General features: G+C 38.0%; 1 protein-coding gene across 1 annotated transcript in view; it reads left to right on the top strand.

Moving 5' to 3' along the window:
* The window catches only part of tubgcp4 (tubulin, gamma complex associated protein 4), a 106,740-nt gene that overhangs the window by 74,032 nt on the left and 14,440 nt on the right, over nt 1–18,268 (top strand). Inside the window, exons 9-12 of the mRNA XM_051920218.1 lie at nt 1,017–1,141; nt 3,704–3,754; nt 3,858–3,963; nt 16,814–16,921. Coding sequence (XP_051776178.1) covers nt 1,017–1,141; nt 3,704–3,754; nt 3,858–3,963; nt 16,814–16,921 — 390 coding nt within the window. The remainder of the gene's footprint in view (nt 1–1,016; nt 1,142–3,703; nt 3,755–3,857; nt 3,964–16,813; nt 16,922–18,268) is intronic.

Consider the following 18,268-nt stretch of genomic DNA (forward strand, 5'->3'; position numbering starts at 1 on the left):
TTCGGTTTGTACATGTTCAGTCTCTCCCTGTGCATTTCCTGTGCAGCGAGCAAGAGAGAGAGAGCGTGAGGGAGCGCGACACACACACACACACATATACACACACACACAGGCAGCGCGAGAGAGGGCCAGACGCACACACACAGGTAGCGCGAGAGAGAGCCAGACGCACACACACAGGCAGCGCGAGAGAGAGAGACAGACGCACACACACAGGCACCGCGAGAGAGAGACGCGCACACACACAGACAGCACGAGAGAGAGAGACACGCACACACACAGGCAGCACGAGAGAGAGAGAGACGCGCACACACAGGCAGCGCGAGAGAGAGAGAGCTGGATGCATAAGGTAGGAAGGCAGTTAAAGAATGCACTGGGCTTGATTTTGTTTTCACTTCTGTTTACAGTGATCGGTTCGTAGCGTGCATTGTTGCAATGTTATATTAGTTGGTAGTTTATTAAATTACGGATTTTTTCAAATGTTCATTTTTTCCCTGTGCTTAAAACTCTTTAAAAAAAAAAAAAAAAAAAAAAAAAGTGTTTTTAGCCAGTGGTTGGTAGCGCTATAACGCAAACTATTGCAGTGTTAGTTTTCTCTGTTGTTCAAGGTTTTCTCAGTGTTATTCAATGTTTTTACATTTAGTTTACTATTACGCTGTTCATTCTATGGTTTAATTAACTATATTTGTGCTTAAAAACTTAAAAAAATATATATATTTGCATACAGTTCGTATGGTCTGGAACGGATTAATTGTATTTACATACAATCCTATGGGGAAAATTGCTTCGGTTCACGAGCAAATCGGTTTACGACCAGAGTTTTGGAACGAATTATGGTCATGAACCGAAGTTCCACTGTACTTACTAATGTGACATCATAGTCTCTAACTTTCAATAAGTGTTCATTATTTGGGTTTTTGGTGTTATTTTTAGCAAGAAGTATTTGATATTGAATTGCTTTTTCTGTTTCAGACAAAATTTGCATTTCCAGTAAAGCTTGTCTGCCTTTTCCTCAGGTTCTATTCTAAAGCATCAGGAGGATTTGTTTGCTGCAGAGTTTAATCATCTTAAGCAGCAACCTCTTTTCAGTCTTGTTGATTTTGAGAACCTAATTGATGGCATCCGAAGCACAGTTGCAGAGGTAGGGTATTCTGAACCAGGTGACACATTTGCAAAACAAAGGCGCTTATTGGTGCAGAGTTGGTGCAGTTGTGATGAGCTGTGAGAAAAATTAAGAAGGCCCGGCATTATGAATATTTTCTCAGGCTTCAGGGATTCTGGTATTAATGATGGATACACAGAAGTTATATTTTACAATGTGATGTCAGGTCTTGTAAAATGGGGAATTAGTAAGGTTTGTGTGAACAGTGTCACTACAATATCTTCCTTGCAACAGTGATGACTTTATGAATTTGTGTGTTTGTGTATGATTTTTTGTGCGTGTTTGTGTGTATACTGTATAAATGGCTGGATGCCAATATGATGGAAGGACCAGGGGGGAGAGAGTGGGCTCAAGACATTATCTCCCCAGGATGCTAGAGGGCTTTAAAAATACTTTTTAAAACTCACGCTTATATTAAGTTAAGAAGTGTACTAAAAAGTAAAAAGTCTCTCATACATCACTCGTAAAATAAAAGATGGGTTCTTTTGCTAAGATTTTAAAAAGTGTATTTTGAATGTCGATTGAAAAGTGTCCACACTTTTATTTTACGAGAGATGTATGAGAGACTTATTTTTTGTGCCATGGAAAATTTAGCTGCTCCAAATTTAGTTCAAGCCATTGCTCACCAAAATATCACTTCATCCTGCTGAATTTGCTATTACAATGTACTTTACTTCTTTGTGAGCATGGTATCCCAACACGACAAAGTTCTGTTTAAGCATGTTCATGTTACTTGCGTTTCCAGTTGTTGTATTACTGGTGAAAGTAGTGCAAAACATTATAATAACAGAAAAAGGCCTATGTCTTTTAAGTCACTGAAATGCAGCCCACAGTAGAAATACTCTCAAGTTATCTTCTTGTAAGTGGTTTACTAGAAAAAAAACCTTTTGTGGCAGTAAAAAGGATTGTTATTGATATTTTTGAGCATGAGAAAGGTGCTATATAAATAAAAAGTATATATATTTTTTGTGAACACCAGTAATTCTTCTGAAAAATGCCATCCTGTCAGTTACAGGCTAAAAAAGTGTTGACACTACAAAGTGTGCTAGATACAATATGTGAGGTATTTGACTATGTGAAACTACAGTACATATTAGAACAGTCTAGTGGAAAACTGGCTATTCAACCCAATGAAGCTTGCCAATCTTATCCACTTAATTCTTCCAAAATAACATCAAGTTGAGTTTTGAAAGTCCATAAAATCCTACTATCTTTCACAGTACTTGGTAACTTATTCCATGTGTCTGTGTTCTCCGTGTGAAGAAAAAATTCCTAATGTTTTTGTGAAGCTTGCCCCTAACAAGTTTCCAATTGTGTTCTTGACGAACTCATTGTAAAGTAACAGTCTCGATCCACTGTACTAATTCCATGCATAATTTTAAACATTTGAACAATTCCTCCTCTTAATCTCCTTTTGCTTAAACTGAAGAGACTCTGTGCTGTTGTCATCTTTCCTCATAGCTTATCCCATGTGTCCCTTGAATCTGCCTAACTGCTCTTCTCCAAACTTTTTCTAGTGCTACTATGTTCTTTATGTAGCCTGGGGACCAAAACTGCACACAGTACTCTAGGTGATATTTAACCAGTTGTTATAAAGCTTGAGCATATCCTCCATTGTCTTGCACTCTAAACATTGTGCTATATAACTTAACATTCTGTTAGTGTGCAGAACCCATTAAGAAGGCTATCTGGCAGTTGATAGAGTCGAGTCCACTGCAACTCCTTAAATCCTTCTCAAAAGGTGTACTTTTGATTTTCAGATTTCCCGTTGTGTATTCAAACTTAACACTTTCACTTCATACATGTAATACTTTACATTTACTTGCATTAAATTTTATCTGCCACAAATCTGCCCAACCCTGTATATGGTCCAAGTCCCTCTGTAATGACTGCATGGATTCAAGATTAACTGCCAATGCACCTAGCCTGGTATGATGCAGACCATTTTATGTCAGGGTTAGGGCAATTCATCTCCTACTATTATAGTTAAAAATGAGTTAAATTGCTACTGAATAGTCAAAAGTTTCAGAACAAGGAGGAATTTTGAGTTAATGGATTATATCTCTGCATCTTGTAAACCCTCAGCTGCCTTCTGCCACATTCTAAAACAGACTCAATAATGGTGCAATTCACATGTATCAGTCTTGTATAAATATTAGTGCTGCTTTATTGTCAGTACTTAAAATTAAGCTTTATAGCATCTTTGCGAAAGGGAATGCCATCAGTATTGACTTAAATATTAAGTGTTTTGTGCATAGGAGATGAGTTTTATAGGTAAAATACATTTATGATGATGATTATTATTATTATTGTTGTTATTATTATTATTACTTACTGAAATAGTATCTGAGATATATTACACATTTTTATTTAGCAACCCTGTAGTTGTTGTCAAAATGGTAGTTCTTTTTGTCATTGTGTACACCAGATGTCTTTTTCAAATGTACTTCCACAGTAAAAGAATTTTTAGCCTAATGCAATTCTGTGTTGTTGATGATATCATGTCAAAGATTCAAAACCCCTCATTCTTTTTCCAAACAGCACTTATGGACTCTAATGGTTGAGGAAGCTGACCTTTTGGGCCAACTCAAGGTAAGAATAAGACTAGGGTACAGATCATTACTGTGTTGCCAAGCTTGTTTCAATGATTTGTAGAAAAGGGTTTAACTGTTTGTTTCTGTATGGTTTCTTACAGATAATTAAAGATTTTTACCTGTTGGGACGTGGAGAGCTCTTTCAAGTATTTATAGACCATGCACAGCTGATGCTGAAGACACCACCCACTGCTGTCACTGAACATGGTGAGAACAGTTTCCAGACTGGAAATAGTTAATTTGAATAATAAACGATTTGTGAAGAAAAATATATATTAGAGAAGATGTTTTAGATATGGCCAGCAGCTTTAAATTTCTGAGAGTTAATATCTCTGACGATATATTGGATATAGTGAAGAAAGCTCACTGACACTTTTACTTCCTTAGATGACTGAGGAAAGCCTGAATTTCTGACTCTGTGCTCACCAACAGGCAGTGTGTCAATAATGCTACCTGAGGCAAGGTACATTTGCAACTGTAGACTTTGAACCATATTAGATATCAGCAAGGCATTCAGAGTACAAGTATCTCTATATGACCTTTCATTAAAACTTGCGTTAAAATGCGGCAAATGCCATCCTCTATTATTCACAGCCATCAGTGACTTGATGATTATACTCTTCTTGTTTGTTCCTGATACGCTGAACAAAATCTCCATAGTCGGTCTCTTGCTGGACATCTTGCATTGATTGAATGGTGATAATGTATTCTTTGCAAACACTTCTAAGAGAATGGTAGATGAGAAACATGGACAAATGTTTAGAAATAATTATTATACTTTTGTTTTATTGAATTTTACAATTATATTAGGCCAGCCCATTTAGTCCAAAAGCCTAGATTTATCAATATATTTATAGTTTATTGGGCTGCATAATAAAAATAATAATTGTGGCTTTACAATCGTGATAAGCTGTTTAGTAGGCTTGCAGGTTTAAAAAAGGACTATGCTACACCAAATATACTTGTTTGTTCTGCCATTCAAAAATAGCACTCTTCACTTATGTAACATAGATTCCATCTTTTTAGAGAAATGTGAAAAGCAAAGCCTACCAATACCACATATGTATATACCCTCTACAGTCCCCTTTCTAAGGGTTTTATAGCTTTCTGATAAAAATCAGAAATAAGGTACAACACAGTACTTAAATGGACAGTGCTATACCAAAATTGCAATTTTGTTCTTTTTTGCTTTCAGCTTAATATGTATTCTATTAATAACTTAATATTTTATTTTGAGACATTAGCAGCATAGTCTCAATATTAGATTTAAACCCGATCAAATTAAAAAAAAAAGATACCTTATTTCTTTAATCATACATATTAAATGAACTTCATCTTTAAATCTAGGTTAACATTACATTCTGAAATGTCTTTAATCCAGTTTAGGGTCACAGAGACTAGAGTGTTTCATGACAACACTGGGCACAAGGCAGAAACCAGTCATGAACATGGTGTCTGTCCATCAATCCTGTTTACACACACTCACTCTCACACTTGTATAGGGCCAATTTAGGATTGTCAGTTAACCTAACATGCATGTGTTTAGGGAGGTAAGAGCAAAACTGGAGTATCAAAGAAAAACACATTCACAATGGGAAGAATGTTGTAGACATTCTTCTGATGAAGCCCAGCAACATGATTAAATTCTAGAATGCTGGATCAATAAGGGAGCATGTGATAAGCACTGTGACACTTTAAGGTGTTAATGTACAGCTAAGACTTATTTGAAGGAGTAAAAAAATATGAAAGTAAATGTAACTTTTTCAAAAGTTTAGGTATGCTATTAATTCTATACTTAGTATCACCTCTTTCACAACAATTACAGCTTGTCAATGTTTTTTATAATCAGTCTATGATTTCTTGGTTGGGAAGTTTTCCCCCCATGCTTTCTTGCTTGGGATCCCTTGCATCCACAGTCTGTTTAAGATCTACTCAGATTTTCAGTGATGTTCAAGTCTGGAGACTGCAAAGATCATTCCAAAGCCTTTACCTTGTGATTCTTGAGGTACTACTTAGTAGATTTTGAAGTGCCTTTTGGAGCGTTGTTCTGTTCTGGTAGCCATCCTTTATTGGTTTCAGTTTCCTGACTAACTGTCCCACATTTTTTCTTGAGCATTTTTGATATGTAGTGGAATCCATTCTACCCTGTACTTGTAGAATGTTTAATGTGCCACAAGCTGCCACACAATTCAAGAGTTTAATAAATCCACCCTCCTACTTAACAGTTAGCAAGAAGTTATTTCTTCAAGCGCTGCTGCTTTATTTCTGAAAATAAAACTTCTGGTTGTTGACAAAGAATTTGATATAAATTACACTTCATCTGTTACAACAAAATATATTATTCGGCCAAAGGTATCCTAACTTTGCATGGAACTGCAAAATACTCATAACAAGCAAAAGATGATTATGAAGAGACATTATTGAAATTTTAAAATTACGAAGGGAATTAGTATGGTGGATTGAGACTGTTATTTTAAAATTAGTTCATCAAGAACACAGGGACACAGTTGAAAACTTGTAAAGGGCAAATTTCGCACAAACATTAGGAAGTTTTTCTTTAAACAGGGAAATGTAGGCACATGGAATAAGTTACCACATAGTGTGGTCGACAGTAGGACTTTAGTGACTTTCAATACTATACTTGATGTTATTTTGGAAGAATTAAGTGGATAGGAATAGTGAGCTTTGTTGGGCTGAATGTCCTGTTCCCATGTAGATTGTTGTGATGTTCTAATAACCGGTCATTTTGTAATCCCCATTTAAATGAATGCATATCTTAGGGCTATGGATGAAAAACTGGAGTGCCCGAAAGAAAAACCTACACAGACATTGGATGAATGTGAAAACTCAAAGATAGATGGTTCTTGAGCTAAGATTAGAACATTAGAACAATCTAGACCAGAGGTCTCCAACCATTTTTCCCCTGAGAGCTACTTTTACAAAACAAAAATGGCCGAGAGCTACTCATGTTTTCTAATGTTTATTCTCATAGCTTATTTCAACCCAAACAAACTGAATAAGCTTGTTTTGCCTGAACATTTACAAAATGTTGATGTCCACAACTCACATTTTGCATTAAAACATCACAAAACAAATTTAGTTCACATGCAAGTGCATTTTGTATGTCTGTATGCATTTTCTAATGTATCTCACACTATTGAATTAAAACATGAATGCTGTCAAAACAAAACAATGCAATTAAAAATACACAGATATTACTTATTCATTTGTCATTTTGTTCCATGTCACTGTTTCACTTCACAAGAGTATTCACATGTCCAGTTGCTTGTGTGATGTGTTTTTTAGTTAGTCAGATGACTGGCACTGCATGGAGTCAACAAGAGAGGTGTATGGTGGAGTGTATTCACTTAGGTTCACTCCTATGGAGTCATTTAAATGTTCATCTGTCAGTCTTGTTCTGAACTTTGATTTCATGACATTCATGTCAGAATAGGCAGACTCAGAGAGGTATGTAAACCCAAACAAAGCAGATGTATTCAGAGCTGCTTGGTGAAGATTCTTATAGTTATCTGGCTCTACTAAGCTACAGAAATGCTGAGAATGCTGTTGAGACTTTAACTGCACATTATTTTGAAGGTTTACTAATATATAATACAGTAGACCCCCATGAAGTCGCAGTTCAGGGTTTGTGGACTCGGTCATTCGCGGATTTTTCCTTAGAACCTAACTATTAATTGTTAGTGGAAAGCGCAAATATCCTTCGCAATTTTTTATGGCTTTTTTCATGGCAATACTGTGCTGTAGAGAGAACAGGAAGCAACTGCTGAGGGAAACGCAGTTTGGGATGGTGAAAGTAGCCAATCTGAGAGCGTTATTCATTTCTCCTTGTTGCTGATTGAGTGTTGCCATGTGGTGCGTCTCCAGGTGAGTGGGTTTACCGCCGCTGAGGGAAACGCGGTTTGGGATGGTGAAAGTAGCAAATCCGAGAGCGTTATTCATTTCTCCTTGCTGCTGATTGATTGTTGCCCTGTGACGCGTCTCCAGCTGAGTGTCCTCGTGTTCTTCATTTTGTTACTGTTTTCATTTTGTTTTTCTTAAACGCACAAGATGTCCCCGAAATGCACTGCGCCTTATAAGGCTTCTGGCTCTGAGCCTAAGCACCAGAAGCAGTTTAAAACACCCCAGGAGAAGGTTGAACTACTGGATTTGCTCCGGGAACTAAAACGTTATGCTGCAGTAGCGCGCCACTATGGCATTAATGAAAGCACTGTACGCTACATAAAGAAGAATGAGGCAGTGATCCGGAGTACCGTTGCTGTAAGTTTCTGTGATAGTGCCAAAAAGGTTACAACTGTAAGGAATAAAAATATCGTCCGGATGGAATCTGCCTTGGCATTGTGGATCGCCGACTGCAGGAAGAAAAACATCCTCTTGGACAGTAACATCATCTGTGAGAAAGCATGGAAATTGTACCAGCAGTTCGCTACAGGAGACAATGTAGACGGTACCGAAGAACCGCAACCAGGACCGTCAACAGCACCAGAGCCTGAAGATTTTAAAGCCAGTAAAGGATGGTTTGATCGTTTTCAGAAGCGATTTAATATTAAAAGCTTCTCTCTACATGGAGAGGCAGCGTCTGCTGACAAAGAAGCCGCGGAGAAGTACCCCGAGACATTTAGGCACATCATAGAGGAGAAGGGATACAAGCCCAAATTAGTTTTTAACATGGATGAGACTGGCTTGTTCTGGAAGAAGATGCCATCCAGAACTTACATCATGAAGGACGAAGCCAAAGCTCCAGGGTTTAAGGCACAGAAGGACAGAGTGGCACTTATTATGTGTGGCAGTGCTGCTGGTTATATGATGAAACCTGGCCTCAGCTACAAATCAGCGAACCCTAGGGCCCTTAAAAACAAAATAAAAACCTGCTGCCTGTCTTCTGGATGCACATCCCTAAAGCCTGGATTACCAAAGTCCTTGCTTCAAACTGGTTTCACCAGTGCTTCATCCCTCAAGCCAAGGAATACCTCCACGACTTAGGCATGGACTTCAAGGTGTTGCTTATTATGGATAATGCTGGCAGCCACCCTTTGGATTTGTATTACGTGGGAGTTCAGACTGAGTTCCTCCCTGCCAACACCACCTCCCTCATCCAACCTATGGATAAAATTATAAATAATTCGTGCCTTCGAGGCTCTTTATACCCAGATTTCTCTCCAATACCTTGTGGATTCAATGGACATGGACGAGGATTTTACATTGAAGGGTTACTGGCATAACTTTACAATCGCGACGTGCCTGTCAGTCATCCAAGCTGCTCTAAAGGAGATGAAAAAGGAAACCCTCAACGCCTGCTGGAAGAAGCTGTGGCCAGAGTGTGTCCATGACAACAAGGGCTTATCACCCGAAAACATTCAGCACGACGCTGTCGACAAGGCTGTGGAACTGGCAAAGATACTGGGTGACGAAGGTTTTGACGACATCACTCAAGATGAGGTGAACAACCTTATCGATGCCCACTCTGAACCCCTGACAGACGAAGATTTGTTGGAGTTAACAAAGTCTGCCAGCAAAGAGGAGGAGGAAGAGACAGATCCAGTGCAAGAGGAGCAGGGCCTGACATTGGAACGTCTGTCCCAGATTATTCAGACAGCGAAGGAGTTATAAGGGATGATTGAAGCATGGGATCCCTGTATGGTTCGGGCTCTCACAGTTAAAAATGGCATCGATGCTGCCATTCAGACATATAAAACGCTCCTTGCCACCATGAAGAAACGATGACAACAACTTCCCATCACAATGTTCCTGAAACCTATAAAGAAAAGCCAGAACGAAACCCCACCTGAAAAAGACCCGCCCAAAGATACGACTCCTCGTGAAGCGCCTGAAGAAGAGGCGCCACCCGAGGAGTTTTAAATTCTCTGCATCGTACTGAACTGCTAATTCATTTTCATCATTAATATCATTCATCATTGGTGAGGACCTGTACATTTTACTGTATTTTAATTAAATGAAATTATTATGTATTTACTCTGCTTATAACAAAGAAAACAACAGCGTATACCAAAGAAAACCCGCTTGCATGAATTACAGTACGTATAGCGGTAACATCTGTATTTTACATTCTAGCACCGCGGGAGACATAGCAGTACAGTACTGTACAGTACAGTAATCCCTCCTCTATCGCGGGGGTTGCGTTCCAGACCCCAACCATGCGAAAGGTGAAAATCCGCGAAGTAGAAGCCATATGTTTATATGGTTATTATTATATTGTCATGCTTGGGTCACAGATTTGCACAGAAACACAGGAGGTTGTAGAGAGACAGGAACTTTATTCAAACACTGCAAACAAACATTTGTCTCTTTTTCAAAAGTTTAAACTGTGCTCCATGACAAGACAGAGATGACAGTTCCGTCTCACAATTAAAAGAATGCAAACATATCTTCCTCTTCAAAAGAGTGAGCGTCAGGAGCAGAGAACGTCAGAGAGAGAGAGAGAAAAAAGCAAAGAATCAAAAATCAATAGGGCTGTTTGGCTTTTAAGTATGCGAAGCACCGCCGGACAAAGCAGCTGCAAGGATGTACAATGTAAAGGTAGTCTTTCAGCATTTTTTAGAGGAGCGTCCGTATCCTCTAGGCCAATGTGCAAACAGCCCCTCTGCTCACACCCCCTCCGTCAGGAGCAGAGAATGTCAGAGAGAGCGAGAGAGACAGAGAAAAACAAACAATCAAAAATCAATATGTGCCCTTCGAGCTTTTAAGTATACGAAGCACCGTGCGGGAAGCATGTCGCTTGATAAAGCAGCTGCACAGAAGGGAGCAATGTGAAGGTAATCTTTCAGCATTTTTAGACGAGCGTTGGTATCGTCTAGGGGTGCAAACAGTCCCCCTGCTCACACCCCTCCGTCAGGAGCAGAGAATGTCAGAGCGAGAGAGAGAGAGAAAAGCAAACAATCAAAAATCAATACGTGCTGTTTGATCTTTTAAGTATGCGAAGCACAGTGCGGGAAGCATATCGCTTGACAAAGCAGCCATATGTAAGCCCAGCAAGGATGGCAGCAATGTGAAGGTAATCTTTCAGCATTTTTTGAGGAGCGGCCGTATCCTTTAGGGGTGCGAACAGCCCTTGTTCTCACAATATATTTGAGGAGTTTTATTTAATACGTAATATGTGCTCTGGTTGGGTAGCTTCTCAGCCATCTGCCAATAGCGTCCCTTGTATGAAATCAACTGGGCAAACCAACTGAGGAAGCATGTACCAGAAATTAAAAGACCCATTGTCCGCAGAAATCCGCGAACCAGCAAAAAATCCGCGATATATATTTAAATATGCTTACATATAAAATCCGCGATAGAGTGAAGTCGCGTAACTCGAAGCGCGATATAGCGAGGGATTACAGTATATGGGTTTACCTTTACATTCTATTTTTAGGCAATGTATTAATGTATTAAGCTGAGTTTGCAACGAAATTAAAGTGCTTTGGGGGCATACTGTATTTAGGGTTTAAACTATAAAAATAGACATTTAAAAGGCATTTTTAACCACATCCAAAAATCATGGTTTTTCACAATTTGTGGGTGCTCTGGGAACTTAAACCCCGCGAATTTTAGGGGTGTACTGTATATAAAATCCAATGTCTGTCTGTCTGTCTGTCTGTCTGTCTGTCTGTCTGTCTGTCTGTCTGTCTGACCGCTTTTCAAGAGAGAACTACTTAACGGATTTACATCGGGTTTTTTTCTATAATTTGCTTTAGTATTCCGAATGATTTTGCGACTTCTCTCATTTTGCTATGTATCATAGTTTGCTTGCGGTACTGATTTATTCGCGCGAGTCCAAGAAACACTTAGCGGGCTGAGGGGAGGGGCCTTCCTCACTCACTCGCCAGCTTCGGGGCACATAGCTTAACTCTGCTTAGCTAGCGAATGGGAGAACAATTGAATTCAACTTTGTTTGATATTTAAAATAAAGTGTTACTTGGGTCTTGATGAGTTTGAGTCCAGATATTCTTTTAAGTGTATGCCACATTGAAAAGATAGATTGCAATTCAGATTGTGGATAGTGATTTTGTGTTAAAAGGATCATATGATTTTTTGGAAAGACCACCCCTAATTTGACTAATGAAGTTTTCAAATTTATGTAGGATTCATTAAACCTTTGGCGAGCTACTTGGGTTGCGAGCTACCGGTAGCTCGTGTGCGACATGTCGGAGACCCCTGACCTAGACAAGAACAGACCATTTAGTCAAACAAAGCTCACTAGTCGTATCCACTTAATCCTTCTAAAAAAACATCAAGTCTAGTTTTGAAAGTCCCTAAAGTCTTACTGTCTGCCATACTATTTGGTATCTTATTCCAAGTGTCTCTGGTTCTCTTTGTAAAGAAAACTTCACAAGCCTCAACAAGCAAAAGGAACAATCAAAAGAAGATATAGAGGAGACATAATTGAAATGTTTAAAATTATGAAGGGAATTAGTATGGTGGATCGAAACTGCTATTTTAAAATGAGTTCATCAAGAACACAGGGACACATATGGAAGCTTGTTAAGGGTAAATTTCATACAAACATTAGGAAGTTTTTCTTTACACAGAGAACTGTAGACACATGGAATAAGTTACCAAGTAGTGTGGTAGACAGCAGGACTTTAGGGGATTTTCCAACCCAGATCAGTAATCAGCAGTGGTGATCACTGTGCCGCCATTTATTTTATTGGCTTGGTGTGGCAGCATAACTTTGTGTACAAAGTCATGGAAGTTCTGGTAGCATGAATTATGACTTAAGCTTTTATTTTTTTTTTTAACCTTACAGATCAAGAGGAACATTTGTAACAATAGTCATGTGAATCACTGATTTCATTATTTGTCTGTACCCACTGATTGCTTCTCTTCTCTAAATGTGTAAAAGAGTCATTATTTGTTTTAAGTATGAGGTCTAACAAATTCTTACTTCTGAGGCAAACAGTATTCTTTATTTGGATTGTTATTTTATTTTTTTACTAGCTAGGATTCATCTGCTAATTGCAATAATCTGGACTGCTGATTTTCATTATGAACATTTATGGAACTCAGTATTATTTTACAATAATTCATGGTTAGGGCAAGGTTCATGTCTTTTTTATGTTTTGTTAATGTTTTGACCGTATTGCTCTAAATAGGAATATTGTGTAAATATCAATCATCTTTTCTGATACAATATAACATTACTGATTAAACCATTTCATTGTTTAGTGTATGTGGTTACTTCTTTATTAGAGTGGGTTCAGTAGAGATGTCATGGTGGTCACCTGTTCTCTTATTTTTCTTTGTGCTTCCACATTGAGTGTCGGTATCATATACAGTGGTATGCAAATGTTTAGGCACCCTTGCTAAAATTGTCTCTTACTGTGAATATTTAACTGAGCAGAAGATGAACTGAACTCCAAAAGGCAAAAAGGTAAATATGACATATTTCTTTTTAGCATTTTATGCAAGATTAGTATATTGTTTATGTGTGGTACAATTGTACTGTAAAGTGAAAAATTGAAAGAGGCACTATGCAAATGTTTTGGCACCACAACATATTTGATGTTTCAGATAACATTTACCAAGGTCTCAGACCTTAATTAGCTCATTTGGTTTATGGATTGTTCACAGCCATCGTTAGAAAACCCCAGGGGATGCAAATTGTAAAGCTGTATAAATTATCTGACCCCTCAAACCTTGTCCCAACAATCACCAGCTATGGGCTCATCGAAGTAGCTGTCTAGCAAAAATAAAATAAGTGATGCTCACAAAGCAGGAGAAGGCCACAAGAAGATAGCAAAGCATTTTCAGGTAGCTGTTTCCTCAGTTTGTAATGTTGTTAAGAAATGGCAGTTAACGGGAACAGTGGAGGTCAAGTTGAGGCCTGGAAGACCAAGAACACTTTCTGAAAGAACTGTCCCTTGAAATGCTAGAAAGGCAAATAGAAAACCCCCATTTGGCTGCAAAAGACCTTCAGGAAGATATAGCAGATTTAGAGTGGTGGTGCACTATTGTACTGTACAGCAATGCCTGAACAAATGGTAGAGTTAGTAGAAGAAAATCTTTCCTGGGTCCTAGCCACAAAATTCAGTGCCTGAAGTTTGTAAATGAACATCTAAATAAGCCTGGTGCATTTTGAAAACAAGTCCTGTGGAGTGATGATGACAAAATAGATCCTTTTGGCCACAATGTGCAAAGGTATGTTTGAAGAAAAAAGGGTTCAGAATTCCAGGTAGAGAACACTTCAACTGTTAAGCATGGTGGTGGATCAATCATTTTTTGGGCTTGTGTTGCAGCCAGTGGCACAGTGAGCTTGTCATTGATAGAGTGAAGAATAGATTCAAATAAATATCAGCAAATTCTGGAAGCAAACATCACACAATCTGTAAAAACCTTCAAGTTAAAATGAGGATGGGTCCTAAAACAAGATAATGATCCAAAACACACCTCAGCATCTGCAATGGTACCTCAAAAGGCACAAGCTGAAAGTTTTGCTAATGCCCTCACAGTCCCCAGACCTAAATGACTTTGGAAATTTGTGGATAAATCTCAAAAGAGCAGTGCATGCAAGATGGCTCAAGAATCTTGCAGAATTAGAAGCTTTTTACAAACATGAATGGGCGAAATACCACAAGTAAGAACTGAAAGACTCTTAACTGGCTATAAAAAGCATTTACAAGCTAGTTAACAAGTGCTGGGCAGCTTCTTAGAGGAGCCCATGGCTTCTTATTGTTGGGACAAAGTTTGAGGGGTCAGAGAATTTATACAACTTTACAGTTTGCATCACCTGGGGTTTTCAAATGATGACTGTGAACAAGCCGTAGACCTCCCAAGATAATTAAGTTCTGAGACCTTGGTAAAAAGTTATCTGAGACCTCAGATATGTGTTGGTACCAAAACATTTGCATGGTGCTCCTTTCTTTTTTTAACTGTACAGTACAATTGTACAAAAAATAAACAATACACTAATCTTGCATAAAATGCTGAAAAGAAATGTGTCATCTTTAACATTATGCCTTTTTGTGATCAGTTCATCTTCTGCTCACTTAACTATTCACAGTAACAGACATTTTAAGCAAGGGTGCCCAAACTTTTTCATGACACTGAAGTCATACTGCTCATGTTTTCCAAATCATTTAAGGGTACACATTTCTTACACTGAAATCACTATTGATAGATTATGATAGATTATGCTGTGTCAAGTGTTTGTTTTGTTCAGATCTTCATGGATTATAGTTTTCACATTGCAGTATATAAAAGGGAACCATCTTAAATGAAGTCAGAATATACAGTTAGGTCCATAAATATTTGGACAGAGACAACTTTTTTCTAATATTGGTTCTGTACATTACCACAATGAATTTTAAATGAAACAACTCAGATGCAGTTGAAGTGCAGACTTTCAGCTTTAATTCAGTGGGGTGATCAAAACGATTGCATAAAAATGTGAGGCAACTAAAGCATTTTTTAAACACAATCCCTTCATTTCAGGGGCACAAAAGTCATTGGACAATTGACTCAAAGGCTATTTCATGGGCAGGTGTGGGCAAGTCCGTCATTATGTCATTATCAATTAAGCAGATAAAAGGCCTGGAGTTGATTTGAGGTGTGGTGCTTGCATGTGGAAGATTTTGCTGTGAACAGACCACATGCGGTCAAAGGAGCTCTCCGTGCAGGTGAAAGAAGCCATCCTTAAGCTGCGAAAACAGAAAAAACCCATCCGAGAAATTGCTACAATATTACGAGTGGCAAAATCTACAGTTTGGTACATCCTGAGAAAGAAAGCAAGCACTGGTGAACTCAGCAACGCAAAAAGACCTCGATGTCCACAGAAGACAACAGTGGTGGATGATTGTAGAATCATTTCCATGGTGAAGAGAAATCCCTTCACAACAGCCAACCAAGTGAACAACACTCTCCAGGGGGTAGGCTTATCGATATCCAAGTCTACCATAAAGAGAAGTCTGCATGAAAGTAAATACAGAGGCTGCACTGCAAGGTGCAAGCCACTCATAAGCCTCAAGAATAGAAAGGCTAGATTGGACTTTGCTAAAGGACAGCTAAAAAAGCCAGCACAGTTCTGGAAAAACATTCTTTGGACAGATGAAACCAAGATCAACCTCTACCAGAATGATGGCAAGAAAAAAGTATGGAGAAGGCGTGGAACAGCTCATTATCCAAAGCATACCACATCATCTATAAAACACGGTGGAGGCAATGTGATGGCTTGGGCGTGCATGGCTGCCAGTGGCACTGGGTCACTAGTGTTTATTGATGATGTGACACAGGACAGAAGCAGCCGAATGAATTCTGAAGTGTTCAGAGACATACTGTCTGCTCAAATCCAGCTAAATGCAGTCAAATTGATTGGGCGGCGTTTCATGATACAGATGGACAATGACCCAAAACATACAGCCAAAGCAAAGAAGTGGAAAATTCTTGAATGGCCAAGTCAGTCACCTGATCTTAACCCAATTGAGCATGCATTTCACTTGTTGAAGACTAAACTTCAGACAGAAAGGCCCACAAACAAACAGCAACTGACAGCAGCTGCAGTAAAGGCCTGGCAGAGCATTAAAAAGGAAGAAACCCAGCATCTGGTGATGTCCATGAGTTCAAGACTTCAGGCTGTCATTGCCAGCAAAGGGTTTTCAACCAAGTATTAGAAATGAACATTTTATTTCCAGTTATTTAATTTGTCCAATTACTTTTGAGCCCCTGAAATGAAGGGATTGTGTTAAAAAAATGGTTTAGTTGCCTCACATTTTTATGCAATCGTTTTGTTCACCCACTGAATTAAAGCTGAAAGTCTGTACTTCAACTGCATCTGAGTTGTTTCACTTAAAATTCATTGTGGTAATGTACAGAACCAAAATTAGAAAAAAGTTGTGTCTGTCCAAATATTTATGGACCTAACTGTACAGCTGAAAAATTGTTGCCTGTATTAGTAATTATAATTTAGTCTTCCCATTATTTGCTTGATGAAAAATGTCCATATTTAACATTTACTTGTTAGATACTGTGAAACTTTAACAATTTAGTATTTTTATTTTGTATATACTCATAATTCATAACTGGATAATCTTTATATTTCTAGATGTAAATGTGGCTTTCCAGCAGTCTGCTCACAAAGTGCTTTTGGATGATGATAACCTGCTTCCCCTTCTTCATCTTACCATTGATTATCAAAGCAAAGAAACTAAAGGTACAAAGCAGGTTTATTCATGTGCTTCACGCTTTGAAAATTATCTGACTCAATTTCCTTTACATTTGTATGTAGTATGTTGCATTCTTTTTCCTTCACTTTTTTCATATGTAAATTACTTTGAAGTAATGGACATGAATCTAAGTGCATTATTTCCAGTTAACTGCAGCTTCATACTAAATTTGAATATGAAATGAAAATGTGCATTGAAAGTGTCTGAGATTTGCCTGTTTTAATCTGACATACACGTGTAGTGTATTGTAGGCAGTGCATTAATATTTACAATATAATATAGGTTTGTTTTCTTGATTGGAGTTTTTATGTAATTGATGAGTTCTTAATTATACTTTGAAAATATTTGTACTTTTTATTTTTTTCTAGTAATAGAGGTTGATGTTTAGATCATGTTAGTTGTAGTGGTTATTTTAGGTTTCTGTGAATGTTCTTCTCATGTTTCTTTAAGATTTCAATAGGTTCACTATTTTGTCATCAATTTTAGCTAAAAAATAAGTGACTGTAATGCCCTAAAGGAATTTTGTAAAACCAAATACTTTTTGTAAATTACTTTACTCTTTTTGTTGTCCATATTACATTATACTTGCTGAAAAACTGGGATACAGAATACATTGTGGAATGTTAAAGCAGTGTAGAAAAACATTCAGAATCCTGAAAAAGACGGTAAAGCACTGAAGATGCATAGTGTATTTTGTGAACACTTTTACACTGTTAGCCATTGGAAATGGGGTATTCAGTTCTTTTTGACACCGTTCAGTTTACTCTTCTTAACCCAAATACTAATTTTAAAATGTAAATAGAGAAATATTTAAATGTTGATGTAGTATATACAGAAAATATAGAGGGTGGTTTTAAGTCCAAATTCCACCTGTCCCAGATGTAAAGATCTAAAGTTACCTACAATTTTAGGTGATATTTGGTCACTCAAGCCTGCCTTTTTGTGTCTAGTGGGTGGTTTATGGAGGTGCGTAAAACCATCATGAGAAGCCTCAACTTAAAAGAGTGGTGTGTATTTCTGGGCCATTTTGCAAAGTGTGCAAAATAACTTTACACCTTTTTAAAATAGTGAAAGCGAATCAGAAGAGATGCAAAATGCTTTATTTTTTTTTATTAAAAAATATCAACATTTAACACTAGAATTACCAAAGCCTATGGAAAAAACTCGTAAACCTGACCCATCTTAAATCCATTCACACCTCTCCGTCAGCATCTTTTGTCTTGTAAATGTGTCGATCAAGACCAGCAGCAAGCAGCCTGCTATTCCATCACCCTGCCCACCACCACAGTTATAGTATAGTATAGTAATATAAAGAAGTACTGCAGGGTTTTATT

Source organism: Erpetoichthys calabaricus, chromosome 17 (assembly GCF_900747795.2).
Source record: "Erpetoichthys calabaricus chromosome 17, fErpCal1.3, whole genome shotgun sequence".
NCBI classification, from domain to species: domain Eukaryota; kingdom Metazoa; phylum Chordata; class Cladistia; order Polypteriformes; family Polypteridae; genus Erpetoichthys; species Erpetoichthys calabaricus.